Genomic DNA, 27,395 nt, shown 5'->3' with positions numbered 1-27,395 from the left:
GAGAGAGGCATTCTATTCTATGGCTATGAGACTGTGGATTCTGGTCAGACGGGAGGCGGGTGCGGTCTGACAGTCGGTCAGTGAGTTAGGGCTGAAGGTTTTAAGAGGGCCTGGTGGAGCAGCTCCAGCCCCAGACCTTTTGTTCTTTGTTTGCAGGCAGTGAGGTACATGTGTTGCAGTTTAGCCCACGCCTCCCTCACCTAAATGGATAATTGTATCGAAATTACACTGGCAGGCCCAGCTCTAGAACGCCGTACGAGACGGGAGGGCAGGCAGTGTCGGGGGGTGGGGGGTGCGGTTCAGTCTGCTGCGGCCACAGTGGAGTTTGTCAGAAATGCAGGCACACTTTGGGTTGTGCCATGTTAAGGAAAAAGGGGGGTTAGTTGCCAAGAGTCACAGCCACCAGTGTTAATAAATGACTCAGTGTGGTGGAAACTGAACACACCCTCCACCCCTCCACCAGTTTCCTCCTCCCTCCACCTAACTGACCATACTCCTGGAAATAGAGTGACTCAACAGTTACCACCACGAACCCCTAACCGTTGCCTTTTAAATCCACAGCTTTCTTTCTTTCCTCCCTGTTCTTTCCAAGCCAGGCAATATTTGGAGTGAGAATGATTTACACGTATTTTTCCAGGCAGATCCCTGTTTCTTGTCTCTCTAATGGCCCGTGAACTCTCTGTGAGGTAGGATTTGTGAGTCGTTATCATGTTGAGAAACAAATGCTCTTGACAGTGAGTAGTGTTTACAGTGCTTCAGTTGAAACTGGAGACGTCACATTAACTCGTCCGAACAGTGAAATATGCGTGTGAGGGAGAGAGTCACCCCTTTGATCATGTTTCCACCGACGTGACAATGATCTAATTTCTAATTCTGATTACTGCTAGTGTAACACAGAACCCCACGACAACCCGACCCACCTGGGCCTCCTAGAACATGTTTGTTTTTTTCCTCATTCATTGTAGGGAAATAAGTTGGGGCAAGTTCAAAGCACAAACACATATGGACACAAATGAATCCATGCTTGTGAGTAGTGGAAGAAAGGCCTTTGTTGAAAAAAAGGGGGAAAGATGAAAGAATGTTTGATGGAATTGAAACCATTCTGGTCTCACATGAAATTAAGCTGAACAAAGAGAGACACAGAGAAAGGTCCCATGTAGCTCAGTTGGTAGAGCATGGCGCTTGCAATGCCAGGGTTGTGGGTTCGATTCCCACGGGGGACCAGTATGAAAAAATGTATGCACTCACTAACTGTAAGTCGCTCTGGATAAGAGCGTCTGCTAAATGACTAAAATGTAAATGTAAAGAGTTCTCCCTTGTAAATAAGTGTGGGTAGCAGGACAAGCAGTGAGGGAGTCAGTTCTGTCTAGACTTTGAGACCTAGGGCAAGGGCGAATGCCATAGGGAGGTTAGGGTTAAAGATAGTGCCAGGATGTGGGTGAGGTTTAGGTTAAATATGGAAATATGTTAAAGGTTATAGTAAGGCTAGGAGAGGGTTTGGCTGAGAGCCAAAAGGGTTCATGGTCAAGGTTAACATTAGGATTAGTCAAAACAATGCTACATTGTAATTGCAATTTGCAATACAAGGTGGTGATGGAATTTTCATTGTGCGATAATAATAATGTAGGGGGTAGATCATCTTTAATATTGCAGATAGATTGTGGCTTCTATCAATGTAATTGTCTGCATTTTTTCCAATCCCCCATATATATTTATTTTGTAAATATAAATATTATTTTAAATAAAATAAAAATATATATATATTCCTTCTTTATTATTTTCCCCTAACCCTACCGCCCCTCCCCTTATCGGAGTGGTCAACAATACTTAGGCTTCCACTTCCAGCTTATACATACTACATACATTTCACGGACAGTATATTTTACGTTTAGTTATCTTTTGTTTGTTTTTAGTCCCAGTCTTCAGATACCCTCAATCCCTCCAATCTAGCTCTGAAGACCATCCAGTTTTGATTTCTAGCTGCCATACATTTTTCCACTGTGCTGTGATGTTTCACAAAAGTTCTGAACCTTTCTATTCTCATAGTTCCTACAGATTGTAAATTAATGATAAACACCTTTGCTAAGAGTATTATTAGATTATTGATCAATTGACTATGACTTATCAAATCACCCAGCAGCGCTATTTGTAGAGTTAGCTCCAAGTAAATGCTGAATTTCTTCAGCCATTTCCGAACCTGTGACCAAAAACAAGCTACATATGGGCAGTACCAAAACAAGTGATCTAATGATTCTGTGTCTTCGCAGCAAAATCTGCAGAGCTGGGATGGTTGTATCCCCCATATATATAACATTCTATTGGTTGCAAGAATTTTGTATAATAATTTAAATTGAAAAACTCGTAAGTTTTGAATCTGGCGTCGTTTTGTGTATCAGTTCATAAACCATGTGTCATGGAATCGGCACATCGAAAATCTCCTCCCAAATATTTTGCAACCTGTCTGGTGCAGCTGTCATTTTTTTTGGTCCTTAAATGAAACTGGTATACTTTTTTATTTATCACAATTTTCTTTAGCCAATTTTGGTCTTTAATGCAGGGCCTCTTTCCACTTGCCTCTAATTTTGCGGTAATGCATAATATTTGTTCTGTCTTTTCCAGTGGATTAAACGGAAATTGCAACCAGCTTTCTATTGCTTGTTTTTAAAATAGCGATGATTTCATTTTCAAATAACTGAAAGTGAGAGGTTATAATCTGAATGAAGGGAAAGGGCAATTTTTTTAACACTGGGTGAGCCATTCTTACTAATCTGCTAGAGAACCAGTTTGGATTTAAGTATAGTTTTTGTACGATTGAAGCCTTTAGTGAGAGGTCCAATGCTTTAATATAGTTGAAGTCGGAAGTTTACATACACCTTAGCCAAATACATTTAAACTCAGTTTTTCACAATTCCTGTTCAAATATTTTTTATTGAACACACACAAGAATGGTGTATAGGTATGAAAGACACGTGTACAGTTCTTATCTAAACATAAGAGAACAGACATGAACAACAAGACCCAGAGTTCTGGGCACAAAACAAATATTACAAAACAAGACATACAAAACAGGGACAGGTAGAAAGAAAAAGGGTAGATGTAACCCCCCCACTTATACCCCCCTTTATGCCCCCCCCTTATTCCACCCTATTCCCCTCCTGACTGCTCGGGTGGCAGGGCCAGCACACGCTGCCCAAAGGTAGATTACAATATGACAATTGAGAGTGCGTTAAAAAGTACAAATTCACAGCGCCGACTGGTCCAAGTAAGAGAGGAAAGGCTGCCAGATTTGATCAAATGTTGATAATTTATTGTTCAGAATATATCTAATTCTTTCTAAGTGTACAGTGTTTGCCAATTCGCTGAGCCATAATTTGGTAGAGGGCGCTTCCCTCCTTTTCCAAAACAACAAGATTAATTTTTTTGCCGAAATGAGACCGTAAGAGATGAGTTGTTTTTGGGAGTTGGTTAATCCGTTTAGGGAATCGGACACTCCCAGGATTATCAGAAGCGGGTCTGGGTCTATTGAAGTCTCCAGAACTTCAGAGAGGACCCCAAAAATTCCACACCAATAACCATACAGACTAGAGCATAGGGCAAAGCAGTGGAGTAGTGTACCCTGCTCAGCCTGACATTTATCACACATAGGGGATGTATCAGGAAATATCCTATGCAGTTTAGTTTTGGAATAGTGTAATCTGTGGATATACTCCAAGCTATCCTCCCAGTCTGCTACCGAAATGTCAGTCCCTAGTTCTTCCTCCCATTTTGCCTTAATGGCATCAGTAGAGGGTGCGCTAACAGATTGAAAAGCGTTATATAGACGAGATATCAGTTTGTCTGAGGTGGGGCATATTTTTATGCATCTGTCAAACATGGAAGGTTTAGCATTCCCAAATGATGGGAGGTGTTTTCTAACATAGTCTCTAATTTGTAGGTATCTGAAAAAGTTACTTCTGGGAAGGTTATAAGTTTCCCTCAGCGATTCAAAGGAAGCAAAGGTCCCTCCTATATATAAATCCCCTATGGTACTTATCCCCAACTCTCCCCATCGCTCAAAGGTGTTATCAAGGTTAGAGGGGGCAAAGGAGGGATTCCTGGCAACAGGGAGCATGAATGATATTGGTCTAAGCTCACTGTGCTATGTATAATAGGATTGTTACGGTAAAGTGACATCTCCAGATTGACAGGTGACAAAATCACAGCACCAATAGAGAAGGGGTGACACTCCTCACGCTCCATACTGAGCCAGCTGGATGGCGGGGGTGCGTCATCCAGCAAAAACGTAACAGCGCAGAGGTTAGCTGCCCAATAGTAAAATATAAAATTTGGGAAAGACAATCCTCCTTCCATCTTGGATTTACATAGGTGTTTTTTACCTATCCTGTGTGTTTTATAATCCCAGATGAAAGGATTGATATTAGAGTCCAGTTGTTTATGAAAGGATTTAGGTATGAATACTGGGAAGTTCTGGTATAGGTAGAGCAGTTGTGGGAGGAAGACCATTTTAATGGCATTAATTCATCCGAGCAGAGAAATTGGGAGAGTTCTCCAAAATCGTATGTTTGCCTTGAGATTTTGCATCAGAGAGGGGAAATTCTCTTTAAATAGTAAGGAGTATTGTTTGGTAACTACAATTCCAAGGTAGATACATTTTTCTAAAGATAACTTAACTGGAAGATGTTCTAGCCAGGAGGTGTTTTGCAACCGTATGGGCATTAATTCACTCTTTTTTCAATGTATTCTTTATCCCGAGAAGGTAGCAAATAAATTAATCACCTCAAGAATAGCTGGAATACTAGCTTGGGATTCTGTTACATAGAGGAGAATAGCATCTGCGTATAGGGAAATCTTATTTAGAGTATCTTTAGTATTACAGTGGGGGAAAAAAGTATTTAGTCAGCCACCAATTGTGCAAGTTCTCCCACTTAAAAAGATGAGAGAGGCCTGTAATTTTCATCATAGGTACACGTCAACTATGACAGACAAAATGAGGAACAAAAATCCAGAAAATCACATTGTAGGATTTTTTATGAATTTATTTGCAAATTATGGTGGAAAATAAGTATTTGGTCAATAACAAAAGTTTCTCAATACTTTGTTATATACCACATTTTACATTTTAGTCATTTAGCAGACGCTCTTATCCAGAGCGACTTACATAAACATTTTTTTTATTATAATTTTTTTCATACCCCCCGTGGGAATCAAACCCACAACCCTGGCGTTGCAAACGCCATGCTCTACCAAGTGAGCTACATCCCCTGCCGGCCATTCCCTCCCCTACCCTAGACGACGCTGGGCCAATTGTGCGCCGCCCCATGGGTCTCCCGGTTGCGGCCGGCTACGACAGAGCCTGGATTCGAACCAGGATCTCTAGTGGCACAGCTAGCACTGCGATGCAGTGCCTTAGACCACTGAGCCACTTGGGAGCCAACCCTTTGTTGGCAATGACACAGGTCAAACGTTTTCTGTAAGTCTTCACAAGGTTTTCACACACTGTTGCTGGTATTTTGGCCCATTCCTCCATGCAGATCTCCTCTAGAGCAGTGATGTTTTGGGGCTGTCGCTGGGCAACACGGACTTTCAACTCCCTCCAAAGATTTTCTATGGGGTTGAGATCTGGAGACTGGCTAGGCCACTCAAGGACCTTGAAATGCTTCTTACGAAGCCACTCCTTCGTTGCCCGGGCGGTGTGTTTGGGATCATTGTCATGCTGAAAGACCCAGCCACGTTTCATCTTCAATGCCCTTGCTGATGGAAGGAGGTTTTCACTCAAAATCTCACGATACATGGCCCCATTCATTCTTTCCTTTACACGGATCAGTCGTCCTGGTCCCTTTGCAGAAAAAACAGCCCCAAAGCATGATGTTTCCACCCCCATGCTTCACAGTAGGTATGGTGTTCTTTGGATGCAACTCAGCATTCTTTGTCCTCCAAACACGACAAGTTGAGTTTTTACCAAAAAGTTCTATTTTGGTTTCATCTGACCATATGACATTCTCCCAATCCTCTTCTGGATCATCCAAATGCACTCTAGCAAACTTCAGACGGGCCTGTACATGTACTGGCTTAAGCAGGGGGACACGTCTGGCACTGCAGGATTTGAGTCCCTGGCGGCGTAGTGTGTTACTGATGGTAGGCTTTGTTACTTTGGTCCCAGCTCTCTGCAGGTCATTCACTAGGTCCCCCTGTGTGGTTCTGGGATTTTTACTCACCGTTCTTGTGATCATTTTGACCCCACGGGGTGAGATCTTGCGTGGAGCCCCAGATCGAGGGAGATTATCAGTGGTCTTGTATGTCTTCCATTTCCTAATAATTGCTCCCACAGTTGATTTCTTCAAACCAAGCTGCTTACCTATTGCAGATTCAGTCTTCCCAGCCTGGTGCAGGTCTACAATTTTGTTTCTGGTGTCCTTTGACAGCTCTTTGGTCTTGGCCATAGTGGAGTTTGGAGTGTGACTGTTTGAGGTTGTGGACAGGTGTCTTTTATACTGATAACAAGTTCAAACAGGTGCCATTAATACAGGTAACGAGTGGAGGACAGAGGAGCCTCTTAAAGAAGAAGTTACAGGTCTGTGAGAGCCAGAAATCTTGCTTGTTTGTAGGTGACCAAATACTTATTTTCCACCATAATTTGCAAATAAATTCACTAAAAATCCTACAATGTGATTTTCTGGATTTTTATTTCTCAATTTGTCTGTCATAGTTGACGTGTACCTATGATGAAAATTACAGGCCTCTCTCATCTTTTTAAGTGGGAGAACTTACTTTTTTCCCCCACTGTATATCCGTGTATTGCTGAATGAGATCTGATCGCTTGAGCGAGAGGTTCAATAATTAGGGCGAAGAGCATAGGCGACAGTGCACAACCCTGCCTTGTCCCTCTGTAAAGGTTAAATCGGGGCGACAGTGATTGGTTAGTGAGTATTCTCGCACAGGGAGATTCCTGACATTTAATCCTAGTAGAAATTCCATGTCTTAGGTCAGTTAGGATCACCACCTTATTTTAAGAATGTGAAATGTCAGAATAATAGTAGAGAATGATTTACTTCAGTTTTTATTTCTTTCATCACATTCCCAGTGGGTCAGAAGTTTACATACTGTCACGAACCGGCTCAAGTTCGTAACAAAAGGGAGACACGTGGAGACAAGGAGTACTCAAAGTATATATTTATTAATTAAAGTAAACTAAATCAAATAACAATGGTGTGTGTAATCAGTAATCAGTAGTGTACGTGAGTGTTTGCATGCATAAATGTAATATGGAAAAGTGTTGAAAAGTGCCAAAGCAAACAACCCAACAAAGCCTCAAAAATATCACAACCAAGATCAAAGTATCTGCCTGGAGAGAGTTTTTCAATGAATGTGGAAGAGGTCCATTTATCCTGGGACACACCCGGCCCAGGTGTTTCCCATGTATCTGACGACCCCCCCAACTCCGCCCACCGGCGTCCTAATAAGGAAACAAGAGCAAAGAGAGAATACGGCAGACAGAGTGGGAGGGTCGTCACACCCCCCCCCATAAGACCGGGGACCAACAAGGACCCCGGCCCAACGTACCAGCCCCTGCGTCCCAAACCGACAAGTTGTACATGTTCACCCCTCCACTTGCCCCACCCATCATCCTCCTCTCCAGACCTCAGCAACCTTTACCCAGGAAGCAACCTTTAAGAGGAAAGAAAAACACAAGACTAGGAGGGGACAAACAGGAAAGATAGAACATGACAAAATCAAACACTGGTCGGTCACATCAATATTCATAAACAGGGCGCACGAGAGAGCGCATCAGCAATCACGTTATCAGTCCCCCGGATGTGCCGCACATCTCTTTGCATCTTCGAAAGCCTGTTGACAATGAGAAGACCATACGTACACAGCCTTAGCTTTCAGCAAATCTGTCAAGGGAGCAACCACAGTAGAGAAGTTCCTACAAAAACCACGATAATACCCAATCATTCCCAAGAAACGCATCAGTTCCTTTTTAGTAGTTGGTAGTGGAAAAGCATCAATAGCTACCACTTTAGCCCGAACAGGACGCACTTCACCCTGCCCAACCACCTTTCCAAGGTATGTCACAGTCGCCTGAGCAAACTCACATTTAGCCAAATTTATCGTGAGACGACCCGCAGCCAGACGTTCGAACAAGGCTTGAATACGGGACAGATGTTCCTCCCAAGTATCTGCATATATCACTACATCGTCCAGATAAACAGTGCACCCGGCCAGACCAGAGACAACCCTGTTCATAAGTCGCTGAAAAGTTGCAGGCGCATTACGCAGCCCGAAACTCATAACCGAATACGAGTACAGACCAAAAGGTGTAATAAAGGCAGAGATTTCACGTGCCCTACTCGTCAGTGGCACCTGCCAATAGCCCTTTAACAGGTCAAATTTGCTCACAAACTTAGCTGCGCCGACTTGATCAACGCAGTCCTCCATCCGAGGAAGAGGAAATGAATCCGGCTTAGTGACATCGTTTACCTTACGGTAGTCCGTACAAAATCTGTTTGTTCCATCCAATTTACTGACCAAGATACAGGGAGAAGCCCAACTGGAGAAAGAAGGCTCTGCTATTTTACTCTCCAGCATGTACCTGACCTCAGCATCCAGACAACGCAGTTTCTCTGAAGAAACTCTATAGAACCGTTGACGAATGGGGTCAGCATCTCCAATGTCAATATCATGTTCTATTAAGTTTGTACGTGTTGGTGTATCAGAAAACAACCCTGGAAATCTCCGAATCAGACCCACCATCTCTTTCCGCCCATCAACAGGTAGATGAGTAAGAAGACTATCTAAAATCTCCAGTGTCTCTGAATTCTTCAATCTACCCTGCAGTATGCAATCGTCGGGACCAGAAACATCCTCCTGCTCCTGCACAGACCTAGCATGACCAGAATACAGGGAATAAACAGTATCAGCCAAAAGAACAGCCTTACCGTCCTCTGTAGACTCCCCCTGTTCAGTCTCAGAGGAACGTGCATAATAGGGTTCTAACAAATTTATATGGCACAGTTGATGTGCTTTCCTCCGTTCTGGAGTGGCAACTACATAATTTTGCTCAGTGTCCTGGCGCACCACTGTATATGGACCTTGAAACTTGGCTTGAAAAGGAGAACCAACAATTGGCAGCAGAGCCAGAACCTGATCACCTGGACTAAAGTGACGAGGCTCAGCTCGCCGATCATATATGCTCTTCATCCTGTCCTGTGAAGATGATAGCTTCTCTTTAGCCATTTCACCAGCGGCATACAAGCGTTGCCGAAAATCACACACATATGATAACAGGGACTGAGGAGGCTCGGGAGACTTCCAGCCATCCTGGAGAACAGATAAAAGCCCACGCACCTTATGTCCAAACACTAGGTCATTTGGGCTAAAACCTGTGCTCTCCTGTGAAACCTCCCTAGCAGCTAACAGTAACCAAGGCAACCCCTCCTCCCAATCCTTATCCATCTCAGTACAATAAGATCTCAACAAAGACTTAAGCGTTTGATGGAAACGTTCCAGTGCTCCTTGACTTTGGGCATGATTAGCGCTAGCCAAGTTGTGTTTAATATGGAGTTGTTGGAGAACCTGTCCAAAGAGATTAGAGGTGAAATTAGATCCTTGACCACTTTGAATGACCTTAGGGATTCCAAACAGTGAGAAAAACTGAGTCAAAGCTTTTACCACAGACTTAGTCGTGATAGATCTGAGAGGATAGGCAGCAGGAAACCTAGTGGTCTGACACATCACAGTCAACAAATAATTACTACCCTTTCTGGAACGAGGCAGAGGACCAACACAGTCAATAATCAGATACTCAAAAGGGTTACTGAGTACAGGAATAGGGAACAGTGGTACCGGCTTAATAGCTTGATTAGGTTTACCAGTTAATTGACAGGTGTGACAAGTTTTGATGAAATCAGAAACATCCCTCTTTAATCTTGGCCAAAAAAAATGTCGTAATATGCGATTGTAGGTTTTTCTCACACCCATATGCCCAGCAACGTCGTTGTGAGAAGTTGTCAGCACCAACTCACGAAGCTTAACTGGTACCACAACCTGACTAATCGCCTCCCCCAGAAAACAACTACCATGAGACATCCACTTTCTCATCAGGACCTCCTCTTGGAGAAAATAGCCCTGTGCGACATCTCCCAACTGTTCCACAGACACAATTTGGTCCCGCAACTCTTCTAATGTAGGGTCAGTCCGTTGCGCCTCGATTAAATCGGAGCGGGATACAGATAACGGGATAACAGGGAAAACAGTAACAGACTTCTTTATGGTATTCTCGTTAGCCAGCTCCGTGACCAGGTCGTCATGGATCATAGAACGCGTCACTGCACACGCAGAAAACACCTCTGGGAAATTCTGCGCACTCTCATCAGGAATCCCTACAATTGACGGCTTAGTGGAAACCACTAAAGATGGAGACACGATAGGCCACACACGCTCCCCAGCCAAGTTATTTCCAAGGATCACGTCAATACCCTCAATAGGCAATGAAGGACGCACCCCCACAACAACCTCACCTTTCACCAGTCCACAATCCAACATCAGTTTATGCAATGGAACTGACAGAGTGTTCAAACCTATTCCCTGATTAGAACACTATTCCCCGAATCAGTCTCCGCAGAGAAGGGTAACACAGACTCCAACACAAATGATTCAGAGGCACCTGTGTCTCTTAGGATCTTTACTGGCACTAGGTTCTTACTTCCTACCATAGACACAAAACCCTCCATAACGAAAGGTAAATAGTCGGGATCAATATAACCCTTCACCTGGCTCCGGGCAGGAGACAATGCGTCATGAGTGAACTGATGTGGAACAGGCGCGGCTAACGCTGCAGGCCTCGATTTACCATAAGCACCTGTACTGAATTTACCCCTAGATCTAAGAATCGGACATTCATTTTTCCAATGACCTAATTCTTGACAGTAGTGACACTCTTGACCAACGTCAGTTTTACCACGGGTATCAGGCTCAACCCTATTTGAATGAAACTCTGCCCGGGAACCGAAGTATCTCGGCGAGCGAGGCCCAAATCTCTGCGAACGCCCCCCACTCACTCCGAATACGGGGTTCTGCAAAAACATTTTTGTGAGTCAACACATATTCATCTGCCAAAACCGCAGCTTCAGCAACAGTCTTTATTTTTCGTTCGTTAATGTACGTCGCTATACGATCAGGGATTGTGTCCTTAAATTGTTCCAACATAATCAGATCACACAGCCCTTGGAAAGTCATAACTGCAGAGGCAGAACACCAGCGATTGAACTGTGAAGATAATATTCGCGCAAACTCAACATGAGTCTGCTGATCATCCCTTTTTAAAGTTCTAAATCGTTGGCGGTAAGCCTCAGGGACCAATTCGTAACTCTGTAACACAGCCGTTTTAACCTTCTCATAACTAACACTGTCTGCTACGCTAAGAGCTGAATATGCTTCTTGCGCTTTACCAGTCAGCACACACTGCAACATCAAAGTGCGATCAGAATCAGGCCAACTCCTAGCGTCAGCAACACGCTCAAACAACGAAAAGAATGTCTCCGGGTCCTTTTCATTAAACTGGGGCAACAACCGTAAATTCCCTACAACATCAAATGTCTCTGGATTACGACCAAAAGAAGAACGACCCCTAGGTAACTCTGGGTCACCTTCCCAGAGCAAACTCTCCCCTGAGAGCTTTCCTTCCCTAACCAACTCTAGTCGCTCTTGTTGCAGCTTGATTTTAGCACGCTCCATATCCTGTTTAAATTCCAATTCCCTTTCATATTTTACACGATCATGCCCTAGCTGTAACAGAAGCAGTTCTTTCTGCTGTTCAAAAAGAAGACTACTATGACTAACCGATGGAACGGTCATTGTAACATATCGGGGAGACAACGTGTCCTCAGCAGAGGCTGCCCCAGTGGTAACATCCAGAATACCACTCTCCATCAAATTGGCCTTCAATATTAACCTAATAGAATTTTTTAGACGTTTATCACTAATTTCAACCTTGTAGTGTTCAGCAACCTTCAACAGCTGTTCTTTAGTACATAATTCTAACAGTTCTTCTGATGGAAAGCGAATGAACTCGTCTACATTAGACGCCATAATCAGGGGAAAAAAATTAAATATATATATATCATAATAATCTTGCTCAACCCCTCTGCTGAGCACACCAGACACAAGAGAAATACAATCACACCGAGCACCACAGAAAAGAGCTGGGATATGGAGCTTCCCCAAAACCTACAATAACTCAACCCTAGTCTTCGTGCAGATTTGCGGTGGGTAATTACGCACTGTAGCCCGCTGGCAAGGAATTAAACCCCCAGCACGCTGGTAGATTTCCCCAAGCCACGGATGTGCCCCCGAGACAACTGCTCAGTCCACTGACACCACACAAAAATAACAAACATTTAACCATGCCCAACGTATCCCAAAACAAAACACGTCACTAAGCCTATCAGGGGAAAAAGCTATAGCTCCGGGTAGCAAATGTCACTACCCTACCCAATCTCCCACTGAGGTACACAGCCGATTGTACTCACCTCAGACCGATGTCCCAACAGCGAGTAGAGCAAGAGTTTCCAGGCTGGGCAGGGACTGGAAACTAACCAATGTACTCTCTCCAACGCAGTACAAAACCCAAAGGCAACCAATACTGGCCTATCAAACTCAAACAAACTAACAAAATTTACAAAGAAAAACCCTACAGAATTGGACATTAACTCCACGTTCTCCCAAACACAACCAGTTCAAAATCCCAGACGAGCCCCCACTTGTCACGAACCGGCTCAAGTTCGTAACAAAAGGGAGACACGTGGAGACAAGGAGTACTCAAAGTATATATTTATTAATTAAAGTAAACTAAATCAAATAACAATGGTGTGTGTAATCAGTAATCAGTAGTGTACGTGAGTGTTTGCATGCATAAATGTAATATGGAAAAGTGTTGAAAAGTGCCAAAGCAAACAACCCAACAAAGCCTCAAAAATATCACAACCAAGATCAAAGTATCTGCCTGGAGAGAGTTTTTCAATGAATGTGGAAGAGGTCCATTTATCCTGGGACACACCCGGCCCAGGTGTTTCCCATGTATCTGACGACCCCCCCAACTCCGCCCACCGGCGTCCTAATAAGGAAACAAGAGCAAAGAGAGAATACGGCAGACAGAGTGGGAGGGTCGTCACAATACACTCAATTAGTATTTGGTAGCATTGCCTTTAAATTGTTTAACTTCGGTCAAACGTTTTGGTTAGCCTTCCACAAGCTTCCCAAAATAAGTTGGGTGAATTTTGGCCCATTCCTCCTGACAGAGCTGGTGTAACTGAGTCAGGTTTGTAGGCCTCCTTGCTCGCACACGCTTTTTCAGTTCTGCCCACACATTTTCTATAGGATTGAGGTCAGGGCTTTGTGATGGCCACTCCAATACCTTGACTTTGTTGTCCTTAAGCCATTTTGCCAAAACTTTTGAAGTATGTTTGGGATCATTGTCTATTTGGAAGACCCATTTGCGACCAAGCTTTAACTTCCTGACTGATGTCTTGAGATGTTGCTTCAATATATCCACAAATCTTCCTTCCTCATGATACCATCTATTTTGTGAAGTGCACCAGTCCCTCCTGCAGCAAAGCACCCCCACAGCATGATGCTGCCACCCCCCTGCTTCACGGTTGGGATGGTGTTCTTCGGCTTGCAAGCAACCCCCTTTTTCCTCCAAACATAACGATGGTCATTATGGCCAAACAGTTCTATTTTTGTTTCATCAGACCAGAGGAAATTTCTCAAAAAAGTACGATCTTTGTCCCCTTGTGCAGTTGCAAACCGTAGTCTGGCTTTTTAATGGCGGTTTTGGAGCAGTGGCTTCTTCCTTGCTGAGCGGCCTTTCAGGTAATGTCGATATAGGACTCGTTTTACTGTGGATATAGATACTTTTGTACTTGTTTCCTCCAGCATCTTCACAAGGTCCTTTGCTGTTGTTCTGGGATTGATTTGCACTTTTCGCACCAAAGTAATTAATCTCTAGGAGACAGAACGCGTCTCCTTCCTGAGCGGTATGATGGCTGCGTGGTCCCATGGTGTTTATACTTGTGTACTATTGTTTGTACAGATGAACGTGGTACCTTCAGGCATTTGGAAATTACTCCCAATGATGAACCAGACTTGTGGAGGTCTTGGCTGATTTCTTTTGATTTTCCCATGATGTCAAGCAAAGAGGCACTGAGTTTGAAGGTAGGCCTTGAAATACATCCACAGGTACACCTCCAATTGACTCAAATTATGTCAATTAGCCTATCAGAAGCTTCTAAAGCCATGCCATCATTTTCTGGAATTTTCCAAGCAGTTTAAAGGCACAGTCAACTTAGTGTATGTAAACTTCTGACCCACTGGAATTGTGATACAGTGAATTATAAGTGAAATAATCTGTCTGTAAACAATTGTTGGAAAAATTACTTGTGTCATGCACAAAGTAGATGTCCTAACCGACTTGCCAAAACTATAATTTGTTAACAAGAAATTGTACAAGTTTAATTTTTTAGAGATACAATATGTAATATGGTGCACTTATCAATGTGCGATCATTAATATGCTCTCTGTACCAAAGACACCCTTACACTCTTATCTGTTTTAATTGAATGTTAATGAGAACAGCTCAGAACAGATGCTGTCCAGATCCATAATAATGCAACTTACAAGTGTAGCTTTTCAGCTTTAAATCAACATTACTCCAATATAACCCCTCATTTTCAGACCCCTATCCCCCAATCTCTAGCCAGCGGGCCCCAAGCCTCCCCCAGGCCCTGGGTGCTAGGCCCTCCATGACCCAACAGAACCCTGCCAGCCTCTGCTTCTCTACCGTTAGATCCAAGGGTTTGATCCAAGGGTTTAATTAAACTGGAAGGATGCAAATTAGCCACCTTGACTGGGTCGCCACATTAAAGCAGCTTTCATCCAGATTCTCATTAGAGGGGCCGGTGGCTGACTCACTGGGGGCCTGGGCTGGGCCCTTAACAGGCAGGATGCACCGGGGCCCGCCCCTTCTCCGCCCACCACGCCCCGCCTCGCCCCTCACAGCCAGGCACAACAGAGAAGAAAAGAAAAGGCACATTAGGTTGGGGGTCATTTCCTCTGGAGTCGCCATGCGCCTGCTTCTGCAAAACGCTTATAGCTCTATAAAAGATACCAGGAAACTTCTAATTAGCCTTTCCTCTCATGCTGTGTGGAGGGATGCTGACGACGACGCTCTCTAATTTGCCTGACTGCCGTCCTGCCTGCCTCGCTCTCTCTCTGGCTTCAATTGACATGAGCCAGAACAGACACTCAGTCAGACGTGTCCTGCTGGAAATAGCTATCGGCAGACAGGCATGCACCAAAATAGTGTTCAATGAGATTTGTAATTAAGTCTTGATAATTGATCAACTTGTCATACAGTCCATTCGGAAAGTATTCAGAACCCTTGACTTTTTCGACATTTTGTTACGTTACAGCCTTATTCTAAAATTGATAAAAATTGTTTTTTTCCCTCATCAATCTACACACAATACCCCAAAATGACTAAGCAAAAACAGGTTTTTAGAAATGTTTGCCACCATTTTTTTAATAAAAAAGTGAAATGTTACATTTACGTAAGTATTCAGACCCTTTACTCAGTACTTTGTTGAAGCACCTTTGACTACAGCCTCGAGTCTCCTTGGGTATGACGCTATAAGCTTGGCACACCTGTATTTGGGGAATTTCTCCCATTCTCTGCAGATCCACTCAAGCTATGTCAGGTTGGATGTGGAGCGTCGCTGCACAGCTATTTTCAGGTCTCTCCAGAGATGTTAGATCGGGTTCAAGTCCAGGCTCTGGCTGGGCCACTCAAGGACATTCAGAGACTTGTCCCGGAGCCACTCCTGCGTTGTCTTGGCTGTGTGCTTAGGGTCATTGTGCTGTTGGAAGGTGAACCTTCGCCCCAGTCTGAGGTCCTCAGTACTATGGAGCAGGTTTTCATCAAGGAACTCTCTGTACTTTGCTCCGTTAATCTTTCCCTCGATCCTGAGTAGTCTACCAGTCCCTGCCACTGAAAAACATCCCCACAGCATGATGCTGCCACCACCATGCTTCATCGTAAGGATGGTGCCATGTTTCCTCCAGATGTGACGCTTGGCATTCAGGCCAAAGAGTTCAATCTTGGTTTCATCAGACCAGAGAATCTTGTTTCTCATGGTCTGAGAGTCTTTAGGTGCCTTTTGGCAAATTCCAAGCGGGCTGTCATGTGCCTTTTACTGAGGAGTGGCTTCCAACTGGCCACTCTACCATAAAGGCCTGATTGGTGAAGTGCTGCAGAGATGGTTGTCCTTCTGGAAGGTTCTCCCATCTCCACAGAGGAACTCTGGAGCTCTATCAGAGTGACCATCGGGTTCTTGGTCACCTCCCTGACCAAGGCCCTTCTCCCCCGATTGCTCAGTTTGGCCGGGCGGCCAGCTCTAGGAAGAGTCTTGGTGGTTCCAAACTTCTTCCATTTAAGAATGATGGAGGCCACTGTGTTCTTGAGGACCTTCAATGCTGCAGACATTTTTTGGTACCCTTCCCCAGATCTGTGCCTCGACACAATCCTGTCTCGGAGCTCTACGGACAATTCCTTCGACCTCATGGCTTCGTTTTTGCTCTGATATGCACTGTCAACTGTAGGAGCTTATATAGACAGGTGTGTGCCTTTCTAAATCATGTCCAATCAATTGAATTTACCACAGGTGGATTCCAATCAAGTTGTAGAAACATCTCAATGATGATCACGGGAAACAGGATGCACCTGAGCTCAATTTCGAGTCTCATAGCAAAGGGTCTGAATACTTATGTTTTAAGGTATTTCAGTTTTTTATGTTTATTACATTTGCACAAATTTCTATAAACCAGTGTTTGCTTTGTCATTCTGGGGTATTGTGTGTAGATTGATGAGGATTTTTTTTTATTTGATCAATTTTAGAATAAGACTGTAATGTAACAAAAGGGAAGGGGTCTGAATACTTTCCGAATGCACTGTTGATCGAACAATAATCTTTATTCTATTTCAAATCTGAACCTCAAATCTTCTTAACTTCCAAACTGCGTTTAACTTTCTTGACAAGTTCGATGATTATTTTCTAGTCTGTGAATTGCTTTGCTCAAGGTGAGCTAATTTATATGTCATTCAGGTCCATATCACTGCTGAAATCTTATTTACATTTTAGTCATTTAGCAGATGCTCTTATCCAGAGCGACTTACAGTTAGTGAGTGCATACATTTTCATACTGGCCCCCCATGGGAAACGAACCCACAACCCTGGCGTTGCAAGCGCCATGCTCTACCAACTGAGCTACAGGGGACTGTGAAAGGAAGGTAAAACATTTTCTCTTGATTAACATGATTGTTTTGGTAATAGTTCACCACCACCATGGTATGTGGAATGGAACTGCCACGTAATACTCCATTCTTAGTTTTTCTAAGATAAAACAAACGACTAACCGTTCCGTTATTTTCAAAAGTCAGTGTTTATCAGCTGTGCCGTCACTAATGAAAATCACTGCGAAACCATGTTTGTTTTGCATTTGATTTGGGCCCGGGTTCAGATGGTCAGATGGAGAGTGCTCCATGAGACACAGTGGCACGTATGTTTGAACACAGGTACCCGGTAGGAATGGAGAATGGGGCTTTTTGAGGGTAGACCCTTTAAAGTTCCCCCAGTAGGAAAGAATAATATAGGACCTTATAAACACGGCCTCCACATGAAGAGTGTTAGGGTTAGGGGAGCTTCAGGCCTGGGACTGGGGCAGCCCTCCCTCGCCCTCTTTCTCCCCCAGACCCGCCGTCTCCACCTCCACCCTCACCTCCGCCCTCCCTCTCTACCTTCCCCCTCTCTGCCCCTCTGTGTGTGTGTCTGTGGGCCTGGACAGGAGCAGAGGAAAAGGGTCCTTCAACCTAGCGCTACACCAGTCCAGCACCACTTTCCTTTCCACTGCTCCACTACACACAGGAGCCAGAGCTGGAGCAGTCTGCCCAGCCGTGAGGGAAAGCCGTGCTTTACCTCAGTCATCACATCAGGCCATGCCACTGACAGTGGCCTGAAAGTATTACGTATTTTCTTGAACTGGATAATCTTTGTCAACTAGTCACTTTTCCAACTAATCATTTCAACTGGTCACAGATTGCATTAAGTGTATTGAATGTATAAACATAGCATCAGAAAAATTTAATATCCAATACATAGGAAATGGTCCAATGTTCTCCTAATAGTGCTACATAAGGGAAAACCTCTGTTCTGTCCCTCTGCACCTGTTTCGAGAAAACATCAGCACACAGAGAGTAAAGGAATGAGCCCTGGCTAAGACCTCTTTAGACAAGATAATGCCCCCCTAATTCCACCTCGGTGTTGCTGAATAGCCACATCTCCCGTGCCAGTGGAATTGTTGCTACACCCAGGCTTACTCTCCCAGAACCCAATAGCAACAATGGGGGCTAGCAAAAAACACTTGGTGCTGGCTTTGGGCTCTTCTGACTCTCTTGTGCCTCACTACGTGGTGTTAAGCAGGGTGCGGCCCTCTGGCTGTCGTATGGCCCTCTGGACCAGAACACCAGGATTAAATCAGGACAAAGAACAGTATATGTGCACACACACACACACACACAAGCACACACACCTGACCAGGTTCCATCAGGCAACAGGGATGTTGGCAAAAGACACGGCCAGGCAGAGCAGACATAGTGGACAATCAGCTTAGTCCACTGGCTTGATGTGACTGCTTAGCCGGCTGTCTTTGTCTATACTCACTACTCTGTGATGGTCAGAGTGCTAGGAAGCCTTTACATCTCAGTGATAATTATTGGTCATTTACAAATCAAAAGAAAATGTTGTGATTTAAATAGATCTGGTATGTGCTATTATTTTACACAGACCCCGTTGTCACTATTATGAGCAGTTACGATTAATCTGAATTTTAGGGAATGTTTCAACAACAATGAGGTGTGGATCATTAGTACCTGCGTACCACACACAGTTGTTGAAACAAGGTTATTCAAAACATGGCTGGTTAGTGAGTGTGTTAGCACTACACGGCGAAACACCCTTTCCTCGTCTGGACTGACCGCCGTAACCTGGATTACATCCGGGCAGCGAGGAGGCTGAACCCTCGCCAGGCCAGGTGGGCCTTGTTCTTCACCCGGTTTGATTTCATGCTGTCCTATATACCAGGCACAAAGAATGTGAAGGCAGACGCACTGTCACGGCTTTACGACACAGAGGAGAGGCCCATAGACAACACCCCCGGCCTCCTGCATTGTGGCACCGGTGGTGTGGGCGGTGGACGCGGACATAGAGCGGGCGTTACGCACAGAGCCATCTCCACCTCAGTGCCCAGCTGGGCTGCGGTACGTGCCGTCTATTGTCTGTGATCGTCTTATCTATTGGGCACACACGTCCCCCTTCTCTGGTCACCCAGGCATCGGCCGTACAGTGCGCTGCCTGACCGGGAAGTACTGTTGGCCTACCTTGGCTAAGGACATGAGGGTGTATGTCTCCTCCTGCTCGGTGTGCGCCCAGAGTAAGGCACCTAGGCACCTAGGCACCTTCCAGCGGGTAAGTTACATCCCTTACCAGTTCCACAACGGCCATGGTCCCACTTATCGATTGACTTTCTAACTGATCTTCCCCTCTCTCAGGGTAACACCACTGTCCTGGTCGTTGTGGACCGCTTCTCTAAAGCCTGCCGCCTCCTTCCTCTGCCCGGTCTCACCACGGCCCTGCAAACTGTGGAAGCCCTGTTTACTCATGTCTTCCGGCACTACAGGATGCCAGAGGACATAGTGTCTGACCGGGGTCCCCAGTTTACGTCTAGGGTCTGGAAGGCGTTCATGGAACGTCTGGGGGTCTCGGTCAGCCAGACATCTGGGTTTCACCCCGAATCTAATGGGCAGGTGGAACGGGTGAATCAGGATATGGGTAGGTTCCTGCAGTCCTACTGCCAGGACGGCCGGGGGAGTGGTCGTTGTTCTTGCCATGGGCCGAATATGCCCAGAACTCTCTACGTCACTCCTCCACTAAGCTATCACCATTTCAATGTGTTTTAGGGTATCAGCCGGTCCTAGTTCCCTGGCATCAGAGCCAGACCGAGGCTCCTGCGGTGGACGACTGGTTTCGGCGCGCGAAGGAGACGTGGAACGCCGCCCACGTCCACCTACAGCACGACGTGCGTCGCCAGAAAGCCAATGCTGACTGCCACCGCAGGCCCCGGTCTTTGTACCGGGTGATCGGGTCTGGCTCTCGACCCGGAACCTGCCCCTCCGCCTGCCCTGCCGGAAGCTGAACCCGCGGTTTGTGGGGCCGTTCAAAGTCCAGAGGAGAGTTAACGAGGTTACGTATAGGTTGCTGCTCCCTCCTGATTACCGTATTAACCCCTCGTTTCACGTATCTCCCCTCAGGCCGGTGGTGGCTGGTCCACTCCAGGAGTCTGAGGTGTGAGAGATCTCTCCGCCCCATCTGGACATCGAGGGGGCCCCGGCGTACTCTGTCTGTTCCATCCTGGATTCGAGGCGTCGGGTGGGGGGCCTTCAGTACCTCATGGAGTGGGAGGGGTACGGTCCGGAGGAGCAGTGCTGGGTCCCGGTGAAGGATGTCCTCGATCCCTCCCTGTTGCGGGATTTCCACCGTCGCCTTCCGGCTCGCCCTGCTCCGCGTCCTCCGAGGCCGGTGTCGGCGCTGCTGGAGCTGCGCGTCAAGAGGGGGGGGTACTGTCACGACTTTCTCCGAAGCTGCCTCCTCTCCTTGTTCGGGCAGGCTTCGGCGTTCGTCGCCACCGGCGAACGCAGACGAATAAACCATATTCTGTGATTCACACCTCCTGCACCTGACTCCGTCATCACCCGCTACAGTGTTAAACAAATCTAAATATATTTGATATTTGATATTCTTCAAAGTAGCCGCCCTTTGTCTTGATGACAGCTTTGCACACTCTCAACCAGCTTCACCTGGAATGGTTTTCCGACAGTCTTGAAGGAGTTCCCACATATGCTGAGCACTTGTTGGCTGCTTTTCCTTCACTCTGCGGTCCAACTCATCCCAAACCATCTCAATTGGGTTGAGGTCTGGTGATTGTGGAGGCCAGGTCATCTGATGCAGCACTCCATCACTCTGCTTCTTGGTCAAATAGCCCTTACACAGCTAGGAGGTGTGTTGGGTCATTGTCCTGTTGAAAAACAAATGATAGTCCCACTAAGCGCAAGCCGGATAGGATGGCGGATCGCTGCAGAATGCTGTGGTAGCCATGCTGGTTAAGTGTGCCTTGAATTCTAAATAAATCACTGACAGTGTCACCAGCAAAGCACCCCCACATCATCACACCTCCTCCTCCATGCTTCACGGTGGGAACCACACATGCGGAGATCATCTGTTCACCTACTCTGCATCTCACAATGACATGCCGGTTGGAACCATAAATCGGACATTTGGACTCATCAGACCAAAGGACAGATTTCCATCGGTCTAATGTCCATTGCTCGTGTTTCTTGGCCCAAGCAAGTCTCTTCTTCTTATTGGTGTCCTTTACTAGTGGTTTATTTGCAGCGATTCGACCATGAAGGCCTGATTTGCGCAGTCTCCTCTGAAAGGTTGATGTTGAGATGTGTCTGTTACTTGAACTCTGTAAAGCATTTATTTGGGCTGCAATTTCTGAGGCTGGTAAATCTAATGAACATATCCTCTGCATCAGAGGTAACTCTGGGTCTTCCTTTCCTGTGGCGGTCCTCATGAGAGCTAGTTTCATCATAGCGCTTGATGGTTTTTGCGACTGCACTTTAAGAAACTTTCAAAGTTCTTGAAATGTTCTGGATTGACTGACCTTCATGTCTTAAAGTAATGATGGACTGTCGTTTCTCTTTGTTTATTTGAGCTGTTCTTGTCACAATATGGACTTGGTCTTTTACCAAATAGGGCTATCTTCTGTATACCAACCCTACCTTGTCACAACACAACCGATTGACTCAAACGCATTAAGAAGGAAATAAATTCCACAAATTAACTTTTGACAAGGTTCATTGAAATGCATTCCAGGTGACTACCTCATGAAGCTGGTTAAGAGAATGCCAAGAGTGTTTAACACTACCCGCAAAACACCAGTCTCAACGTCAACAGTGAAGAGGCGACTCCGGGATGCTGACCTTCTAGACAGAGTTGCAAAGAAAAAGCCATATCTCAGACTGCCCATCTTTTCTTTTTATTGGCCAGTCTAAGATATGGCTTTTTCTTTGCAACTCTGCCTAGAAGGTCAGCATCCCGGAGTCGCCTCTTCACTGTTGACGTTGAGACTGGTGTTTTGCGGGTACTATTTAATGAAGCTGCCAGTTGAGGACCTGTGAGGCGTCTGTTTCTCAAACTAGACACTAATGTATTTGTCCTCTTGCTCAGTTGTGCACCGGGGACTCACACTCCTCTTTCTATTCTGGTTAGAGCCAGTTTGCACTGTTCTGTGAAGGGAGTAGTACACAGCGTTGTACGAGATCTTCAGTTTCTTGGCAATTTCTCGCATGGAATAGCCTTCATTTCTCAGAACAAGAATAAACTGACGAGTTTCAGAAGAAAGTTATTTGTTTCTGGCCATTTTGAGCCTGTAATCGAACCTACAATTGCTGATGCTCCAGATACTAAACTAGTCTCAAGAAGGGCGGTTTTATTGCTTCTTTAATCAGAACAACAGTTTTCAGCTGTGCTAACATAATTGCAAAAGGGTTTTCTAATGATCAATTAGCCTTTTAAAACGATAAACTTGGATTAGCAAACACAACGTGCCATTGGAAAACAGGACTGATGTTTGCTGATAATGGGCCTCTGTACGCCTATGTAAATATTCCATTAAAAATCAGCTGTTTCCAGCTACAATAGCCATTTACAACATTAACAATGTCTACACTGTATTTCTGATCAATTTGATGTTATTTTAATGGACAAAAAAATAGTTTTTCTTTCAAAAACAAGGATATTTCTAAGTGACCCCAAACTTTTGAACGGTAGTATATATATATATATATATATATATATATATATATATATATATATATATATATATATATATATGTGTGTGTGTGTGTGTGTGTGTGTGTGTGTGTGTGTGTGTGTGTGTGTGTGTGTGTGTGTTAGTGTTAGCTCAGTCAGCAGTGGACCCAGGGTTCTCTGTGCATTCCTGTGGGTCGTGCCAGAGGGTCGGACCAAACAAAGCAGCACTCTCTCTCAGCCCTGTCCGTCTGACTGCGTGCCTACCTGCCTGCTGACCTGCCTGCACATTTTAGGTTAAAGGCAGCTAATTGGTTTCCAGCTCAGGGTTAAGTCAACACGCTGTCTTGTTTTAAACAGTGTGGAAACTTGAGAGAAGCAACAATATGGCACTGTTTGCTCACCCCTGCCTCCCAGAGCCAGTTAGAATAATACCAGAGCTTTGCCTGGTTATCGTTCCCATAGAGTTGTAAAACTTCATACGCTCTGAAAGCCAAACACGCAGTCGTTTACACACCTCACACTCCACTGATCTCCAAGCAGAATCATTCATCCTGCGTCACACAGAGGGGTCCTGTTGGAGCTCAAAGCAAGGCAAATAAATGTGAGAGATCCTTCAGCAGTTTGCACTCATCCCTAGACCCCCGTGTGATTTACACAACGCCATTTGCAGACATTAGAACTTGGGTCTTGGATGAAATAGCTCATATCACTGAAACTATAACTGACCACTAGATTTATGTGGCAATATCTAAAGGATACTTTGTGGTAATGGCAGGGGGTAGGAGAACTCCCTTTTCTTTGACCCATTGGTTTTATATTGCCTTTCTTTGCTCTGTAGCGTGAGAGTACATTATTTTTCTGCAATATTCAATTTTTTGAAAGACTACATAAAAACCTAACTTTTTCGCTTTGATGTTTTTTAGATACTAGAGTAATGCATCGTCTTCCACAGTCCTAGGATCAGATTTATTCAGACTTCTCACTGGGCACAGGGGTCAGTTCAACGTCTAGTTTGGATTTACATTTGGTTGAGTTCAATGTGAAATCAACAAAAAATGTCACCATTTAATTGGATGTAGGTGAAAAGTTGGGTGAAAATGAAACGGGTCGGCTTGCTATGAAACAATCTTCATACTCCCTGCATGGGTGTGTGTGTGAGTGACAGAGGCTAACCCTCCGTCAATGACTGTTGTGTTTTTCAGATGACACTGCAGCGACCCAGACCGACGCTCCACCTGCCGTATTGGAACCCAATGCTGAGCTAACCCAGCCTGACCCTACAGGAGAGCCCTGGGGTGAGCAGCACACTGCTTCACTTCACTACATTAGAATACTCCTACACGTTGTCATCTGAATGCTATTGACATCTGTGTTACCTAACCTCCATGATGTATTATCTCTGCAGTGAAGCCTCGGTTCAGCCAGCCCACTAAGATGCGAAGGCGGGTGCTGTACAAGCCGGTGGGCAGCTCGGTGAGGCTCAAGTGCCAGGCCACGGGCACCCCTCCCCCCGTCTTTACCTGGTGGAAAGACCAGACCCCTCTGCCACCCCCGCGCCAGGGTAAGCGCCCGCAGTGGACCCTCACCCTGAAGAACCTGCAGCCCCATGACAGTGCCAAGTACACCTGCCACGTCTCTAACCCAGCAGGGCACATCAATGCCACCTACAAGCTGGATGTCATCGGTAACACCACCAACACCACGACAAATAATTGTTCCTTTTCCTCCATTACACTCCAATTTCATTTATACTCAGACCTCCCATATGTCGCCATATTAATTGTGTGAAGTGTATTGTCATTATGATTCACATGCTTATGAACTCCTGTCCTTCTCCCTACAGAGCGCTCTCACTGCAAGCCTGTTCTGACCGGCACCCACCCGGTCAACACCACCGTGGAGTATGGCGGCACCGCCTCCTTCCAGTGTAAGGTCCACAGTGACGTGAAGCCTGTGGTCCAGTGGCTGAAAAGGGTGGACCCAGGCACACAGGACCGCTATAACTCCACCCTGGAGGTCGGAGGGCAGCATTTTGTGGTTCTGCCAACAGGGGATGTGTGGTCCCGGCCTGACGGCTCCTACCTTAACAAGTTGGCTATCGTCAAGGCCCGCGATGAGGATGCTGGCATGTACATCTGCCTGGGAGCCAACACTATGGGCTACAGCTTTCGCAGTGCTTACCTTACTGTGCTGCCAGGTGAGTACAGCCATTCACTCTGAACTGTAGAATGGGACTTTACTAGGATGGGATGGAGGGATGGAGGCTTACATCTGTAGAGCTGTCTCTCATATCACTGTGATTTGTCTCTCTGTCCAGACCCTCAGGTGGAGAATACAGTGACTCCTCCCCACCTAAGCTCCGGCCTGCCATGGCCTCTGATCATCGGTATCCCCGCAGCAGCCCTCCTCATCGTAGGCACCATCGTACTCTGGCTGTGCCACAGCCGCCGACGCCACAACACCCTGCCCCCCCGGCCCATACCTGTGGCCCACAGAGAAAACCACATCTCGGACAAAGAGCCCAGCACCACCACCCCCTGTAGTACCCTGACTAGCCCTGACTACCCCAGCCAGAGACTGGTGGGCCTGGGAACCCCCGGCCTCAGTGGGCCCCCTAAGATCTACTCCAAGGTTTACACAGACATGCACACGCACTCACACACACACGCCCATGTGGATGGTAAGGTCCATCAACACCAGCACTTCCACTACCAGTGCTAACCAGCCCCCTCATCCCACCCCACACCTACGGCCTTGTCTCCTAGCCACTGCTGCTATTCTGACCCAACAATGGACTATGAGCAAGGAACAATGAGCCAGGTAGATGGAACCAAGGAAAGGCTTGGTTGAACTACACCTTCCATGATAAGCAGTGTTAACACAAGCCCTACCAGGTTGGATCCTGGGATAGGCATGGACAAATGTTACTAAGCTGCCTGCTAGGAGGAATTCCGCTTCATTGAGATGTCTCAGGGCAGGGAAACCCTCTCATGTGTGCTATCGAGTAATTTATATGTTTTTTTAATACCAGTCAACTCTAATTGTATTTTAAAGGATGGAAAGGAATGGACAAATGGAAGAATGTCTATATAAACAAAGAAATGCAGTGCACTCAACTTAAAATGTGTGTTTGGATGCACGTAGCCCTGGAGAAATCATTCATTAGTTAATGGGAGAAAGTACCAGGGTTAGGTTCAATTTAGGTAAACTTACATTTTATTAAATGACCTCCAATTTACAATTTTCACAAATTAACGTTTCTAATAGAATTGACCCCAACCATGGAATGTACAATTATATTGTATTTTTTTTAAACACTCATTTAAACATGTACCTGTGTCCAAACTTTCAAAGCATAAAGTAATATGAGGAACTTTTAAGCTTGTCTAAATTGGTAAATCCAAGATTTATAAGCTTTTCAAAAATTGGAAAATGTAACTGTGACAAATCAAAATCTAGCCAAAATGTTTACAATGTGTTCCTTGCTTTTATATTCTCATAATAGTAACACAAACTGTGGTGTCCTCTGTTTTGAAATAGGTGGTATTCTTTTTTAAAGAGGTTTTGTAATGTGTATGTTTCATGTAGGAAAGTATAACTCATCAGGGAAATTAGATGGATGGATGAATGGATTAGATGATAATTTTTTTAAATCTTTTTTTATTCAGATGTTGTATAATATGTGTCTAATTGTGCCTGAAAAATGCAGTAATACTATTATTTACCCTGTGCAGTATCTGTCAGATGCCAAGTTATTTTGCAGCGCTATAGATGTGTATATTACTTACAACTCTTGTGAGGTATATTGTTGTATAAGGTATTTGAGGACAAGTATCGTACTGTACCTTTGTCTAATGGTTTTAAAACTCACAAAAAAGCAATTTAGCTGTGTTTTTACTTTATTGTTTTATATTTATGATGTAACCTCTATTACTCTTCTGTAGCTCAGTTGGTAGAGCATGGTGCTTGTAACGCCAAGCTAGTGGGTTTGATTCTCGGGATTATCCATATGTAAAATGTATGCACGCATGACTGTAAGTCGCTTTGGATGAAAGTGTCTGCTAAATGGCTTATATTCTTATTCCAGGTTGGATTGACCTATGGGTCATTTAGACAAAAAGTGTTGATTGTATTGTTAAGTTGAATTACAGCTTTTGCTGGCCTAGTTGTCTTATATTTTATTAAGAATCTGACCATATGCATTTATATATTTCACATGTTTTGTTTGTTGAAAAACATGACAACCATTACAAAGATAATTTAACAAAGAGTCATTCACCCTACCCTCAAGTAGTCATAAATCTAGTACCCAAGTGTTTTAAAATTGCCACATTAGTCTTATGCAATTACTCTGTGAAACATTGCATGATGCAAACTCACTCTGGTGCTCATGTAAATGTAGTACTGTAC

At 45.0% G+C, this 27,395-nt stretch overlaps 1 protein-coding gene across 2 annotated transcripts in view; it reads left to right on the top strand.

Moving 5' to 3' along the window:
• LOC121545436 (fibroblast growth factor receptor-like 1) overlaps window positions 1-27,215 on the top strand; it is an 81,608-nt gene extending 54,393 nt beyond the window's left edge. For both annotated transcript variants that reach the window (XM_045208354.1, XM_045208349.1), the window contains exons 4-7: window positions 24,188-24,280; window positions 24,391-24,669; window positions 24,829-25,182; window positions 25,303-27,215. In XM_045208354.1, the coding sequence (XP_045064289.1) occupies window positions 24,188-24,280; window positions 24,391-24,669; window positions 24,829-25,182; window positions 25,303-25,706 (1,130 nt within the window). In that variant the 3' untranslated portion in view covers window positions 25,707-27,215. The remainder of the gene's footprint in view (window positions 1-24,187; window positions 24,281-24,390; window positions 24,670-24,828; window positions 25,183-25,302) is intronic.
• Window positions 27,216-27,395: the final 180 nt, after the last annotated feature.

Source organism: Coregonus clupeaformis, chromosome 3, assembly GCF_020615455.1.
Source record: "Coregonus clupeaformis isolate EN_2021a chromosome 3, ASM2061545v1, whole genome shotgun sequence".
NCBI lineage: Eukaryota > Metazoa > Chordata > Actinopteri > Salmoniformes > Salmonidae > Coregonus > Coregonus clupeaformis.
This window is presented reverse-complemented; position numbering and strand designations above follow the sequence as displayed.